Source organism: Gracilinanus agilis, chromosome 2 (assembly GCF_016433145.1).
Source record: "Gracilinanus agilis isolate LMUSP501 chromosome 2, AgileGrace, whole genome shotgun sequence".
Taxonomy (NCBI): domain Eukaryota; kingdom Metazoa; phylum Chordata; class Mammalia; order Didelphimorphia; family Didelphidae; genus Gracilinanus; species Gracilinanus agilis.
The window spans coordinates 395251348-395267965 of record NC_058131.1 but is presented as its reverse complement, the minus strand read 5'-3'; the positions used below and the strand labels follow the sequence as shown (position 1 = coordinate 395267965).

The 16618-nt window shown below is 33.7% G+C and overlaps 1 protein-coding gene across 1 annotated transcript in view; it reads left to right on the top strand.

The window, feature by feature from the left end:
* Positions 1-16618, top strand: part of RBM27 (RNA binding motif protein 27) — a 74854-nt gene that overhangs the window by 40772 nt on the left and 17464 nt on the right. The window contains exons 11-19 of the mRNA XM_044659867.1: positions 946-1110; positions 2979-3128; positions 4951-5095; positions 5919-6072; positions 7273-7587; positions 7687-7830; positions 12908-13027; positions 14475-14549; positions 14927-15091. Coding sequence (XP_044515802.1) covers positions 946-1110; positions 2979-3128; positions 4951-5095; positions 5919-6072; positions 7273-7587; positions 7687-7830; positions 12908-13027; positions 14475-14549; positions 14927-15091 — 1433 coding nt within the window. The remainder of the gene's footprint in view (positions 1-945; positions 1111-2978; positions 3129-4950; positions 5096-5918; positions 6073-7272; positions 7588-7686; positions 7831-12907; positions 13028-14474; positions 14550-14926; positions 15092-16618) is intronic.

The following is a 16618-nucleotide window of genomic DNA, read 5'->3' as shown; positions in this document are numbered from 1 at the left end:
ATATTCAAAGCAAGTCAAGTGAAGATTTGAAAATTACTTTATGCCCTTCATATATTTTGTATTGGAGTAGTCAGTGGAAAAAGATGTTCTAGGTTTATGTGCAAGTCTTCTGTCAAAATGATGTCTTTTTCCTTATACTCTGCCATAAGATTTAACTTCATTTCATTCTGCATCATTGTTTCTAACATATGCACATCTTGAATATTTCCCTTGTGTAATACCAGTTTCTAATAGCCAGATTAGTTTTAAATGCACAATTTAGTGCTTGTACAATAGGCCCTCTTTGCATGGGCTCTAGCTTTTTACCACCTTTCTCTGTGTTAAATCATGGCAACTGTATGCTTTGCATGTATCTCCTACCTAGTGGGATAATTTTTACCAGAAAAATGACTAAATAAGAAGTTTATGTAGCCAAAAGTTTAATTTTCTTTTGGAAATTGCATGATCCCATTTGAGGGTGAGTTAATTTATTATCCAATTATTCTGTTTCTTGCTCTCAAACTTGAGTATCTTTTTATGTGAACCTCATTTTTATTTTGTGTCATTCTCCATATCTGTCTTCATTGGATCTGAAATTTTTCTCATCAAATCTCAGGATATTCTTCCCCCCAAGAAGCAACCCATTTGTGGTTATTTAGCTTTGGATGCACCGCCATGTGATTTCACCTAAGTCCACATTTTTTCATGGAGGACTCAAAAAAAAATGGAGACTGAGGAAGAGGGTCTGGTTATGGTCATACCACCCAAGTCTCACTCTGTCCCCATGCACAGTGATAGATCTTTACCAGTTTGCATGCCTTTTCTAAGGTAGATCATCTCGACCACATCATTTTCATCTGTCAGTCCCCAATTCTCTTGGCTCAAGTCTCAAAGAGACCACCTCTGCCAAAATGAAACCCTTTACAACTTTCAATCCCAGTTGCCCTCCTATTCTTTCCTCTGTAGGACAGCCCATGTACTCTCGTGACCATGGTGCTGCTGCATCTGAGCGACTTCAGTTGGGGACACCGCCTCCTCTGTTGGCAGCTCGTTTGGTGCCTCCTCGAAACCTCATGGGATCCTCCATTGGGTACCAAACCTCAGTTTCCAGTCCCACCCCACTGGTCCCAGGTAAGCTTTGCTACAGATGGCGAGCTGAGTGGTTGAGACTTTATACCTTAAACTGGGCCAGTCATAGTGGATACATACTACTCTGATCCACCGCTTCAAATTCCTACTGTCATTGGACTACTTAAGACAACTTTATTTTCTCCTTTTCTGCCTCTGGAGTTTATCCCAAGTGGCAGCTAGATGATTAGGCCTCCTGGACCTGTGCATCTTTCATCTCTAGTGTCATCTCTATTTACCTTTAGTACCTTGGTAACAGATCCAATGGTAGTTCTGTGTGGTAGTGTTTGCTTAGGCTAATGTGAACATAACAGTCTACTTCATGACCACTGCCATATTATGAAGGAAAATAGTGTCAGTCTTTGTCTTTAAAAGGAGGGAAAAACTGTTTCTGACTTCTCCATCATACATGAGGAAAGTGTCCCCTTTTTCCTCTACTATTAGTTATCCATAATGGACAAGTCCTGGGAAGCTTCTCCTCCTATTGAAGTCCAGTATGCACAGTTTCAATGACTACTTTATGGGATTTTAAAACTTTCTCCCTTTACTACTGGATCTTAGGTTCCTCATAACTCTCTGAAGAACTAGTTGTTTTTTTTCCTGACTATACTTTGAATTTAGCTAAAGCTAGGGTTCTTAGGATTCTAAATGTTCCAAAGACTAATGTAGCAAAAGCATTTGCTTATGTAATTTCTTTAAAACAACTCATGAACTTTAGTGGATTTGTTGCGGATATTGAGTATCAACTGAGAACTTGTTATCTGTAGTTTAGAATCCTGAGTTATAGACAAGATTACAAATTTTGCTGCCTTTAATGCTTTAAAATACTTTTCACAGAAGAAGAAAAATGGATTATACATTTATTAAGTACCTCTAATGCATAAAACATTGTGTGGGGATACAAAAACTAAAAGAATAATCCTTGGCTTCAAGAATCTTATTATTTCTAAAGGGAAATAGTTCAAAATACCACCCTGAACAAATAATGGTCTCATGATAAGACATCCAATAAATAAAGTTTAATGTTTGGTTTTATTTTTAATATTAAATCAGTTGTACCTTTTGTGTCCGTTTTAAAAAACAAAGATAAAGCACAATAAGTAGAATCAGTTTTACCAACAAACCAAGGTCTCTTTGAATACTATAATATTGTTTGAAGTTTTCATCCCCCCAATTTCCCCCTAAATACTCAGTGACTGCAACCATTAAGGAAATTATCTTATTGAGAAACTCAGATTGCAATCTATAGAAGTGCCTTGAACAATTTGTGGTAAAAAATGAAAAATACTTGTGTTTGTAATATTTAAATTTGTCTGGCTTAACTTTTTTCTACCTGAATCAAATTCATGGACTGAGCTATATTTGAGTTTTACTTCTAAGAGATTGGCAGTTGTGACAATATGAGTGGTTCAGTTTTCACCTAGTGAAATTATTAAAGCCTTGTATCTAGGTATTAAGGCAGATTTTTGATGCTTTAATAGTTTATTATTAAGTGAAAAATTCTTTGTCTTGAAGGAATGGGTACATCAAAACTCCTAATTATAAATGACTACTTTGGGAATAACTTAGTGAAAGAAAGGCATACATTATTTAAAAATTTAACCATGCTTTAGAAGAACAAAAAGAAGAGGTTTTATTAGAATATTAAACTAACCTAACCTTCTTAAAAAATGGTCACTCAATATGATTTAAATTTTAGTATTTCCATGACCTTTATTTTCCCCCATGCTTCTTATAAGTGGAGAGACTCTTGGGAAAGAAAAAGATGAGTTTATGTAATGAAATATCTTGAAGAACATTTTTTAAGCACTTATTTGTTTTTATGGATATTAGGAGTGCCTTAATGTTCCTCTCATTTTTCTTTCCAACAGATACTTATGAGCCAGATGGCTATAACCCAGAAGCTCCTAGTATTACCAGTACTGGTAGATCTCAATACCGACAATTCTTTTCAAGAACACAGACACAGCGCCCAAATCTAATTGGGCTAACATCTGGTGATATGGATGCAAATCCAAGAGGTTAGAAGATTTTGTGAGAATGCTTTTAAATTATTCTTGAAGCCATTTTTGCTGGAAAGTTGAATCTATTAGCATTTCAATTTTCATGTCAAATTTATAAAACTAAATTCTGAGTGTATTCATGATGATCTTTTTAAAAGGTTTTGTGTAATTACACAGTTCAAATGATTTTGAATAATTATTATCCTCATTTCTAACATGAATTTTATGAAGTTAAATATTTACAGAGGCAAAGCTGCCCAGTGGTTAGAACTGACTTTGAAGCCGGGAGGCCCCAGGTTCAGGCCCTGCCTCTGATAGGCTATGTGATGCTAGGCAAGGCACTTAATCTTTCAGTTCTCTAGGCAGCTTTCTGAGACTGTAAGTTACAGAAAGGTGTCAACATGCATTGGTAGAGAGAGTTTCTTGGCTTAGGAGATCCCTACAACAATAAAAATTATAGGTCTAGATTATATCCATATCCTTATTGTTGATTAAGTTGATTTTTGTCAATTTTATTTTGTTTTATTTTTTGTTTTTATTAAAGGAAAACTTAGAGCAAGGCCATTCCTGCCTACTGCCTTTTTTTTTTTTGTAAAACAATGAGCTAAGAATGGGTTTTACATTTCATTATTTTAAAATGTAAAAACTATTCTTTAGTTGCCAGATGTCAGATTTGGCCCCTGGGCTAAATAGTTTGGCTACATAGTTTGCTAATCTCTGACTTTTGACTTCTTGGGCTATGGTATTTTTATTTTAAAACTAAATTTTAACTTATAAAAAAATCTAATTAAATTAAAATTTAATCCACATATATTTAGATGATACTTGCTTTTTAACTTTTTACATAAGAGTTATCTTTATGTCATTTTGTAACCAAATTATCTTCCAAAGCAGTAGAGAACTTATACTAAGGGAAAAAATCTCAAGTCTGATCAGTATGTTGGCTTTTCTGTGTTAGAGAATTGGATAAATTTACATGCACTTGGTGTGGGCAAAGTTCATTCTTCCCCTTCATAAATTCATCTTATATCTCAGACTAATATGGCGCAGAGGTGCTTATATTCAAGATCACAAGCCTCTAGTGGAAGAGGAATCAGTCATTACAATTTATTAAGGACCTTGAGGCAATGATTTTTGACATACATATACAGAGTACAGCTCTGCTTTTGATTGGCCTACCTTTTGTGTTTTTGACTTCCCATTTTTCCTACTCCATACCGCTTTACATGTTGTCCACAGACCTAGGTGCTCCTAGCTCCTATCTACTACTTTTGATAGGACAAAATTTAGGGGAAGTATAAGTAAGAGGGTAAATGGTTTTTTGTTTTGCTTTTTTAAAAAATTGCCTCTTTTAAAAGAACATAACTTATTATAAGGATAGTTTTTCTAAATAATATAACCTAATTCTGTAATACAAATTTAAATCATTTTTTGGGGAAGAGTATCTTCTCTGTGAATTAACTTTCATCTTTTTAGATCAAATTTGCTATAAGAGGAGAATGATATTAGGTTGTATTTATATCCTAGGCAGAAAAATATTAGTTGCATGCTATTTATAAAATTTTTAATTTTTTTTAAATTTTAAACCCTTAACTTCTGTGTATTGACCCATAGGTGAAAGATAGGTAAGGGTAGGCAATGGGGGTCAAGTGACTTGCCCAGGGTCACACAGCTGGGAAGTGTCTGAGGCCAGATTTGAACCTAGGACCTCCTGTAAAATTTTTAATTTTGATGAAATATTTTACTGTTTTGGTATATGCATGTTTTCCTTATTTGATGTATACTATACTTACGCATAGTATGTAGTAATAATAATACTGTGAATTTTTTTTTCCTGTAGCTGCTAATATTGTCATCCAAACTGAACCACCTGTTCCTGTGTCAATTAATAGCAACATAACCAGAGTAGTGCTTGAACCTGATAGCAGAAAAAGAGCTATGAGTGGTTTGGAAGGACCTCTCACAAAGAAGCCTTGGATGGGAAAGTAAGACAATCATTTGTGAATAAATAAATTCTAATTGATGTTTTTCAATGCCTGTGAATTCTGTGCATTAAAAGGAAAAATCATGCCTTAAAGCAGTACTTTTCAAATTGTTGCACAGAATTCTACTATCTTAGGATCCATCTCTTGGGATTCCATAAGACAGAATTGTTACAAAAGATTTATAAGTTGCCCTTATTCTTTTTACCTTCCAAGCCCTAGCCAGTATTAGAGATTATTGGAACAGGAATACAAGAAAGGCCCCACAACTTCAAAACATTTTAAAGCTTCTATTTTTAAATGATATATATGTGCTTGATTATGATAAATAGTAGAAATGCTAGCTTTCTTGTTGTAGACATTGGTCTTTTTTAGTATCTAGATTCTAGTGCCAGTTTAAATATTTCTTAAATTTCATAATTTACTTCATTTCCCACTTATAAAATGCCCTATCCCTACTGTTAGAAGTTATTGTGGGAATTTGGATTAGAGGAGAATTTATAAATTATCTAGTCCAAACTTTTCATATTACAGATGAGGAAACTGAATCAATAAAGCAATGTGTATTGACAGAGGTCACATAGACAGTAAGCAGCAGAGTCAGGATTTGAACTCAGGTCTTCTACCTTCAAATCATATGTTCTTTCTACTGCATCATGCTGCTATGGTCAGGCATTATTGAGTTTCTGAAAAAAAAAATGTTATCATAAATACCAAATGACAATCCTGGTTTAGATGCACTAGTTATCTATACAGCCTCTTTTATTTAAGCTTATTATGATGTTAGTGGCTAAGAGAATAATTTGCTAAATTTTTTTCTTTTCAGGCAAGGGAATAACAATCAGAGTAAACAAGGATTCCTAAGAAAGAATCAATATACGAACACCAAATTAGAGGTCAGGAAAATTCCCCAGGAACTCAACAATATTACAAAGCTCAACGAGCACTTCAGCAAATTTGGAACTATTGTTAATATTCAGGTAAAAGCAAAATTTTGGGGGGTCATGAGGAGTACAGTTATATAGCATATTGGTGGGGTGCCTTTATAAAAAGGATACAGTTATCATTTTTGTTCTTTTATTTTGGCAAACAAAGTAATGTATTCTTAGCCTCAATTTTACTATGACTCAGGTACATGTAGGGGGATTTTTGGCTTTGTGTTTGCCACTGATAAGAGAAGTCTGCATAGACCTGACAAGGGCAGGTTTACAGTTCATTTGGTGTTGGATTTAATTTTTTTTCTCCTTTCCAGCTTCTTCCAGGAGGATATACAATTAGATTTTAATATTGTTGACCCATCTCCCTGTCTAGAATTATTACTTTCTCTGGGCAAGTGGCTTTTTGCCAAGATATTTACCTTTCAATTTAGATTGTATAGAGATTGTAGGCATTTTTTACTATTCAGTCCCTCTCTTCTATCCAATATGTCTTGATATATTGAGTAGATGGGTCAAGATCTACTATATTTTGGTTTATCTGATTCTTTTCTTCAAACAAAACACAGTATCTTGAATATTGACTTGGTATTTTCCAAGGACATCTTGTGGATTGAATATTATCTTGGATGCTTGTTATTTGGAAGTTTGAGTTTAAGTATTAGTAACTAATAAAGATACTTTTCCTGGAAAACTCTAAGAGAATTGGTATGCTAATTATTTTGCAATTTTGTAGTAAAAAATTTTTTTTAAAGCAAAGTGATAATACTTGTTTATATGGGTATATGATTTGGGTTTTGGGCTTTAAAAGATCTCGTTATTGCAAAAATGAATGCTATGGAAATAGGTATCAAGTGATAACATTTGTATAGCCCAGTGGAATTGCTTGTTGGCTCTGGGAGGAGGGAGAGAAGAGAGGGAAAGAAAATGAATCATGGAAACATGGAAAAATATTTTTTAAAAAATGAAAATTTAAAATTAAAAAAAGCCAAGTGATTTAAAAAATTCCTTACTGGGCTCTCGTTGACATGAATAATTATCAAATAAGAAAAGCCTTTTGAATTAGTATTTTTGTTTTCAAAAATAAAACCGAATATATACTTTTTTAAGATAGTGGGTGTATTTGAAAGAAGTCTTACAACATGCTCACTTTTCATAAAAAAACATTTTTAAATGCTATTTGAGTTTAATCTGCCCCTTTTTCCCCCCTGTTGCAAACCTTCACTTAATTTTCTCCTCTTTTAGGTTGCTTTTAAGGGTGATCCTGAAGCAGCTCTCATCCAGTATCTCACTAATGATGAGGCCAGAAAAGCCATTTCTAGCACAGAAGCCGTTCTAAACAACCGGTTTATAAGAGTTCTGTGGCACAGGGAAAATAATGAGCAATCACCATTACCACCACCAACACAGCAGCTGCTCCTCCAGCAGCAGCAGCAACAGCAGCAGACATCTCTCTCTCACCTATCCCAACAACATCATCATCTCCAGCAACACCTCCATCAGCAGCAAGCACTAGTAGCTCAGTCTCCACCCTCTACAGTGCATGGGAGTATGCAGAAGGTAGGAGTGCAAGGGAGCCTTTGTGGTGGTAAAAAAAATGCAAGAAACATTGTTCTCATAGCAATTTAACATGCATATTTTTTATATATTCTATGTAAGATGATGAATAAACCACAGGCACCAGGATTATACGTTCTTAACAAAGTTCCTGTTAAACATCGCCTTGGGCCAGCGAGTGGAAACCAGGGTGATGCTGCACACTTACTGAACCAGTCTGGTGGTACGACTGGCGATGATTGCCAGGTGTGTATTTCCCTGAATCAGTACCATATTTAGGGCTTCATAGTAACAGCAAACATTTAGTAAGCATTTACTATGAAAGATGATGTTTTTAGATGGTAAGATTATGGAGATAAAGGTGTGAGAGGCCTGTTCTCCAGGAATTTGTGTTCTACTTTGGGAATAATAAGAAATGAAGTAATGAATTAATAGATTACATGTTTTTTATTGCTTCATGATGCTCAAAGTGCCAGGAAGCTTTAAAAAAAAAAAGATATTTGGGAGCCAGACCTGGGTTCAAATGTGACCTCAGATACTTCCTAGCTGTGTGATCAGTTAGTTGTCCACCCTTTACCTCTCTCCTGCCTTGGAACCCACACTAGTATCAATTCTAAGACAGACGGCAAGGGTTTAAATAATAATAATAGGAATTTATTTTATCTAATACTCCCCCAAAATCCCCTTTCCCCAATAAAAATACAAAATCTATAACAAATGTGCATAGGCAAGCAAAATAAATCCCCACTGTGGTCATGCCTAACAAATGTTATTACATTCTGTATCTAGAGTCCATTATCTCTGTCAGGAACTAGGTAGCATATTTCATTATAAGTTCTCTAGAATTATGATTGGTCTAAGTTGGTCATAATTATTTTTTTTTTAAAAAGTCAATACAATTTTATTTTCAGATCCAAATTCTCTTCCCATATCCTTCTTCCTCCTGGGCTCCTTCCAGCTCCCCTTCAATTGAGAAAGCAATTGAAAAAACAAAACAGATTACAAACATATAATTAAGCACAACAAAATCCTGCTTTGCCTTTGTCCACAAAAAAGAACCAATCTCTCTTCCTGCCCTCCCTCTGCCCTCCAAAAAACAAAACACTCAAAAGCTTGAGTTCATCACTCTTTGTCTAGAAATGGGTAAACATAATTAGGCCTTTGGGGTTACAGTTGACCATTGTGTTGATCAGAGTTTCTAATTCTTTCAGTTGTTTATATTTACATTATTGTTATTTATATAAATTTATCTCCTGCTTCTGTTCACTTCGCTTTATGTCATTATATGCAAGTCTTCCCAGATTTCTCAGATATCTTTTATTATTTTTCACAGCACAATGGTACTCTATCACATATATCCTAACTTGTTCAAACCAGTTCCCAGGTGATGGGCACTTTCTCAGTTTCTGTTTGACTGCTGTGAATATTTTCATACATATGCATTCTTTTCTATAGACCTGATATATTGGTATTACTGAGGCTCAAAGGTTATATACAGTCTAATAACTTTTGGGGTATAGTTCCAATTTTCATTCCAGAAAGACTAAATGAATTCATACCTTCTCCAACAATGCTTTAATGTTTTTCCTCAGCTCCTCCACTATTTATCATTTCCCTTTCTTGTCAACTTTACCTGTCCATTATAAGATGTAACATCAAAATTGCTTTTCTCTCATTATTTGTGATGTGGAACATTTTTTATTTTTTATTTTTATTTTTTTTTAAACTCTTACCTTCCATCTTGGAGTCAATACTGTGTATTGGTTCCAAGGCAGAAGAGTGGTAAGGGCTAGGCAATGGGGGTCAAGTGACTTGCCCAAGGTCACACAGCTGGGAAGTGTCTGAGGCCAGATTTGAACCTAGGACCTCCCATTTCTAGGCTTGGCTCTCAATCCACTGAGCTACCCAGCTGCCCCCTGGAACATTTTTTAAATGGTTATTCTTTTCTTCTTTTTTAAAATACAGTATTTTTTCCCAATTACATGTTGAAATAATTTTTAAAAATTCATTTTTGTACAAAACCTTTTAAATTTGATATAGTCAAAGTCAATGATATATTACATTTTGCAATATTCTCTGTCTCTTGGTTGGTCTTAAATTTCTTCCTTTCCCACAGATCTGACAGGTATACTATTCTATGTTCACCTAATTTATTCATGATTTCACTCTTTATATTTAAATCATATACTCATTTTGAATTTATCTTGGTATAGTGTGTAAGATTTTGATTTAAACCTAATTTTCCCCATACTGTTTTCCAATTTTCCCAGCATTTTTTGTCAAATAGTGAGTTCTTGTCCCAAAAGCTGGGGTCTTTGGGTTTATTGAACACTAGCTTACTGACGTCTATTCCATTGATCCACCCTTCTATCTCTTAGCCAGTACCATATTGTTTTGATGACCACTGCTTTATAGTACAGTTTAAGATCTGGTACTGCTGGGTCCCCTTCCTTCACTTTTTTTTTCATTATTTCCCTTGATATTCTTGATCTTTTGTTCTTCCAGATGAACTTTTAAAAAATTTTTTCTAATTCTATAAAAAAGTTTTTTGGTAGTTTGATAGCTATGGCACTGAATAAGTAGATTAATTTGGATAGGATTGCCATTTTTAGGATATTAATTCATCCTACCCGGGAGCAATTAATGTTTTTCCAATTGTTTATATCTAGTTTCAATTGTGTGAAAACCATCCACATAATTGACCATATCAGCAACTAAACAAACAAATCACATGATTATCTCAATAAATGCAGAAAAAGCCTTTGACAAAATACAACACCCATTCCTATTGGAAACAATAGAAAGTTATAGGAATAGAATATTTTTCAAAATAATAAACAGTATATATTTAAAATCATCAGCAAGTTATCATTTGCAATGAGGGCAAGTTAGTTAGAAGCTCTCCCATTAAGATCAGGAGTGAAGCAAGGATGCCCATTATCAACTCTTTTTATTTAATATTGTTCTAGAAATGCTAGTGGTAGCAGTTAGAGAAGAAAAAGAAATTGAAGGGATTAAAATAGGCAATGAGGAGACTAAGCTATCACACTTTTTGCAGATGATATGTTGGTATATTTAAAGGACCCTAGAAAATCAACTAAAATACTGTTGGAAATAATTAACAACTTCAGCAAAGTTGCAGGGTACAAGATAAACCCACATAAATCATCAGCATTTTTACATATTTCCAACACAACTCAGTAGCAGGAGTTAGAAAGAGAAACTATTTAAAATCACTCTAGACAATATAAAATATTTAGGAATCTGTCTGCCAAGACAAACACAGGAATTATATGAACACAACTACAAAACACTTTACATTCATTTTTAAAAATTTTGAATTCTAAATACTCGCCCATCTTTCCTCTCCACCTCCTTCCCTGAAATGATAGTAAGCAGTTTGGTCTAGGTTTACTTGTGCAGTCTTGCAAAACATATTTCCACATTGGTGAATTAGTTTATAACTCCACTAGCAGTGTGTTAGTACCCCCATTTACCATATCTCCTCTAGCTTTTATTATTTTCCTTTTCTGTCATATTAGCCAATCTGATCATTACAAGGTGGTACCTGAGAGTTATTTTAATTTGCATTTCTCTCATTGGTAGTGATTTACAACATTTTTCCATACATCTATAAATATTTTTTCTTTTGAAAACTGTTTAGGAAGGGTTCTCCTCACCTCTTACCTTCTGCCTTGGAACCGAAGTATTGGTTTTAAGGCAGAAGAGAGGGGTAAGGTCTGAACAACGGGAGTTAAGTGACTTTCCCTGGGTTGCAGAGCTAGGAAATATCTGAGCTCAGATTTCAACTCAGGACCTCCTTTCTCTAGACCTGGCCTTCTATCCACTCAGCCATCTAATAGCTACGCATGTAGTTTTTGAAATGGGGGTTAATATTGCATTCTAAATTAGGTGTTGGGCCTAGTTTTGCTGAGAGACCTAAAGAAAGTCTTACCTAAAGAAAATACACACAACTGCTCTAATACTGGCATCATAATTTGCCTCCATGTCTATAATGTTATTTTTTGCTTATTTTGATCAGGTAGCTGACTTCTTTTACCTGGGTTTTCTACTCTACTTAGTGAATCAATAAACTGCTAGTTAGTTAGGCTCTTGTCTCCAGATAGCTCAAAACAATTTTCAAAATCATTTTTGATGACTAGACAGTGAATAGATATTTAATTATATTTAATTTATATTATGAATTTCCTCTGTGAAATTTAAATACAATTTAAAATGTGATCTTGCCAGTATGTGTTAAATTTTGAAGTATTAGTAGTTTGTTTTTTGAGGTGGTAATACAATTCATTCCTTCAGTTACCTACACAGTATTTTTATCTTTGTTTTTATAAGTATATCCTATGCAGTTAGTATATAACATAATTTGTCATTCACTCATTTTTTTTTGTTGCTGTTGGGGATTGAAGAAAAAGGCTATATGTGTGTGTGATGTTTCATAATTTTCCCCAAGAATTTCTAGTCCTTATTTTTTGTGTCTGGACTTATAAAAAATACATGATTAATCTTGAGGTATGGTGAAACTTATGATAAGGAAGACAAGATATGACTAATGTACTCCGAAGAGAGGAAGAGAAAACGAGAAGAATTCTAGAGAAGTGAACTATCCATTGAAAATGTTTACCCTCCAGTTCTTGAATTCCAATCATTGATCCAGTTACATCCCATGATTTTCTTTTTTTTTTTTTTTTAAAACCCTTACCAAATGTCTTAAAATAAATATTAAGTATTAGTTCCAAGGAAGAAGAGTGGTAAGGGCTAAGCAGTTGGGGTTAAGTGACATGCCCAGGATCACACAGCTAGGACGTATTCTTCCTGTGTCCCAGGCCTGGCTTTCTGTTCACTTAGCCATCTAGCTGCCCTCATGGTTTTCATTCTAAAGTAAAAAAAAAATGTAAATGTTAAAAGAGAAAGATGGATTCAAAAGGAGTTTAATTACTAGGCTTGAAGTTGACATTTTTAGCATTTGCTGTCAACATCCATTCAGACTATTATAATAATATCTTGGTAACTTTACAGTTAAAAAAGCTAAATAAACTTTTTAATAGAAAATAAACAAATTTTTAAAGTTAATTTACAAAGACAGCATTATAGCTTTGCTTTCATGCCAGCTTTTAAATTTTTACAAAATTGATTTTAAATAACTTTAGCTAAAAAACTATTGTCAGTGAAAGGTGGTAAGATAGATAATGTGTTTTGGGATTTTTAGATTTAGAAATATATGTTTAGAGTAGAAATATTAAAAATATATATTTAGAAAAAATAGTTTCAGGATTTCACATAACCATGTTCTTTTATATTTTAGACATTTTCACCATCAGGCCATGCAAAAATGGTGTACAGCTCCACAAACTTAAAGACAACTCCAAAACTTGGTTCAGCATCTAAGTCCCATGATGTCCAAGAAGTTCTTAAAAAGAAACAGGTAACAATTTTAAGTTGACATATTGGAATTAAAAACAGAGATCATCTTTGTATTTTGTTTGTTTTCTTTGATTTTATGATGCAGTCTCACTACTAAATTTGGTTATTTAATACTAAAATGAACAAATCCTGATCCTAGGATTCAGGGTTCCAAGTTATATATTTTTTATTCTTATAATTAAAAGAAGGAAAATTATTTCCCCCCCATTCCTATTATTTATTATATAATATATACTTAGAAGAAAAAGACATAAAAGAAAAACATTCTGATTTCTTCCCTCAAATAGCTTATAATAATTCTTTTCAGTTTTGTTAACAATTTTTGTTTTTGTTTTATATCATAAGTTATTTCCCAGTCTGGCCCATTCCTGAAACTAGCCTGTTCTCCCATTTTATCCTCCTTATAACAAAGGAAAACAGTAAAAGTAAACCTGACTGGCATAAGAGGTGGGTGTGGAATATTCTGTGCCCACAATTCCCAATAGAACTATTTACCTAGAGCAGAAAAATCTATGGTCATCACCATTTCTTCTCTGGGAACAAGATGGGTCATTATATTTAATCTGAGTTCATTTGCTTCTTAAAGTTGTTTTCATTTACTTCAGCCTATATATTGGACGTATTGTTGGAGGAATCTTCTAGAGTTAAATTAGCAATGGGATAACACATTTTCCTAAGTTAATATGTCCCTAATCTAAGATGTATAACATTTAACTCTTAATGATAAGAGGAGACAGAATTACATTTGAATACTACTTATCACCATTTTGTCCTTGTCTAGTTTACTATGTTTAGAGAAAGAAAACAGGGCAATGATGTTTTATGAAAGGGTTGAGGTTAGTATGACAGCTTTTACTGTTTACATGATGCTTTTGATTGTTAAATTATATATTTCACTCTTGTCTTCAGTTTACATAGTATCTTTCTAATTTAAATAAACTTATTTTTATCCAAATGTAATATTTAAATGTATTGAGATTTAATGACAAAAGATAATATGTTTTGGCAAGTGTATTTGGGATATGCCTTGAGAGCCCCTTGCCAGTGATAACATTTCTGAAGTATAAGAACATTACATATTGTTGAAACATTTTATGTTAGAAATGATCATTTGGCTTATTCATGAGTGGATAATGTCCTTATGTAAATCTATAGATTATTTAGACTGAATAAGCTTCACATGCATATGGTAATTAAAATTTTTCAGGTACTTTCAGAAAATAAATATTTTTTGCTTAGTAACTACAACTGCATATGGACTTGATTTTAGAATTATTTCGAGTGAAGTAGATTTGAAAACTTAATTATTTTCTAATAACCTCTGTCTGATTATAGTAGAAATTCTTTTTTTAGGGGAAAATCTTTCTTAGGTAGTGATTCTTTACAAACATGGTTCCATTACATTTCACTAGCAATGCTGTCACTAAACTTAACTTCACTTTATGCAGGAAGCAATGAAGCTACAGCAAGATATGAGGAAAAAAAGACAAGAAGTACTAGAGAAGCAAATAGAATGTCAAAAGGTAAGAAAATGCATTTTGTGCAGCTAGTATATTTGATAAAATTTTAAAAGTTATATATATATTTTGTTTTTACAAAACCACCTTTATTTCCAAATTTCTCTATCTTTATTCTACCTGGTGAACCATCCTTTTTAACAAAATAAAAAAGAAAGGTTAAAAAAAGCAGTTCACCAAAGCTAACCACCCATCCACAAGAGTATAGCCAGTGTAGACCATGTTCTTTACATGCATAGTTCCACAGCTCTGTAAGGAAGGAGGAGTGTGCATACAGTGTTATTTGTAAAAGTGTCCACCCTAAAATCCTGTTTAATTTTTCATCATTTAGCTGTATTGGTTTTCTTAAGCTACAAATTTTGAAAATGAATTTAATTATGTAGATGCTGATATCAAAGTTGGAGAAAAACAAGAACATGAAACCAGAAGAAAGAGCAAACATAATGAAGACCTTGAAAGAACTTGGAGAAAAAATCTCACAGCTGAAGGATGAATTAAAAACATCTTCTGCAGCTTCTACACCGTCCAAACTGAAGTCAAAGACAGAGGTATCTCTTATTTGAATTCATGAATTTTCTGCATCTACTGCTTAATATCTTTGCTCAGTTGATTACCAGTTATTCAGGTTTGGAGTGTGTTGTATGAGGAACAGCAAGGAGGCCAGTGTCACTAGATTGCAGAGTGCGTAGAGGGGAGTAAAGTGTAGAAAGGTTATAAAGATTGGAAGGAATCAGGTTATGAAGGACTTCAAAAGCCAAACAGTGGGTTTTATATTTGATTCTGAAGGTATTAGAGAACCAATGTAGTTTTATCAAATGGAAGCCAAGAAAGAGGAAGAGATCTTAGCTTGTTGGTCATAAGACCCTTACCTCTTCTTTTTGATTTTCATAAGGAAACACTGAATTTAATGACATGATTTTAAAGAATAGTCAGAAGTTCTGGACATATCATAGCATTTTGATCTTGGACAGATTTTGTCACTTATATGTTTCCTTATTGTTAAAATAGTTTATTATATAATAACCTGGGTAAATGTACTGGAGGTAATTACATTTACAGATGAAAGGTATCAAACATGAAAATCAAGAATATATGTGTATATGTATATATGTATCTATCAGGTTGTGGTAACTTGATTTACGTCATTATATTCATGATATAATTTATTATATTTATGATTCATATAAATGGAAAATAAAATATTAAATTTATTAGAATTTTATTTTAAAGAATAAATAGTAACAGAATTGAGAGCTATAGAATGGAATATTTCTAACCTAACTTTGCCCTTACTGAGACATATCTGGAGGACTCTGTTAGGTTGGGGGTACCATATTTTAAGAAATATATAGACAAGGGTCAGCTAGGTGGCTCTGTGGATTGAGAGCCAGGCTCAGAGATAGGAGGTCCTGGGTTCAAATCTGGCCTCAGACACTTCTAGTTGTGTGACCCTGAGCAAGTCACTTAACCCCCATTGCCTAGTCCAGTGGTTACCGAACTTTTTTGGCCTACTGCCCCCTTTCCAGAAAAAATATTACTTAGCGCGCCCCCTGTCACATACTATTACCACCCCCTTACAGTTATTCACTACCCCCAAATGCACCTGTGGCCATCACCGCTTCCCCCGGATCGCTCCATCACCCACCAGGGGGTGGTGGCGACCACTTTGAGAATCACTGGACAGAAGGGAAGGGTTTAATATATATATATATATATGCATATAAAAGTCAGATCATGCCCAGAATAAGTGCTAGTGAGAAAGATGGAAAATATGTAATCAGAATTTCATTAAAGAGATCTAGAGATATTTAGCTAAGTGAGGACAATATTAAAAGAGATGTAAAAACTGTCAACTTTTTGAAAAGTTGTCATGTAATTAAGATTAGACTTGTTTGGGTTAACTCCAGAGAACTTTGTAGAACTAGGAGTAATGGTTGGTAGTAGCAAAGAGACACATTATTAGGCTTAATGTAAAAGCTAACCCAACCCCTAAAAAACTCCAAACTTCCTTTCAGTGATGTCTTTTCAAGGCTAAATCAAATATTTGAGATCTGTGCCAACTTTTGTATTCTTTA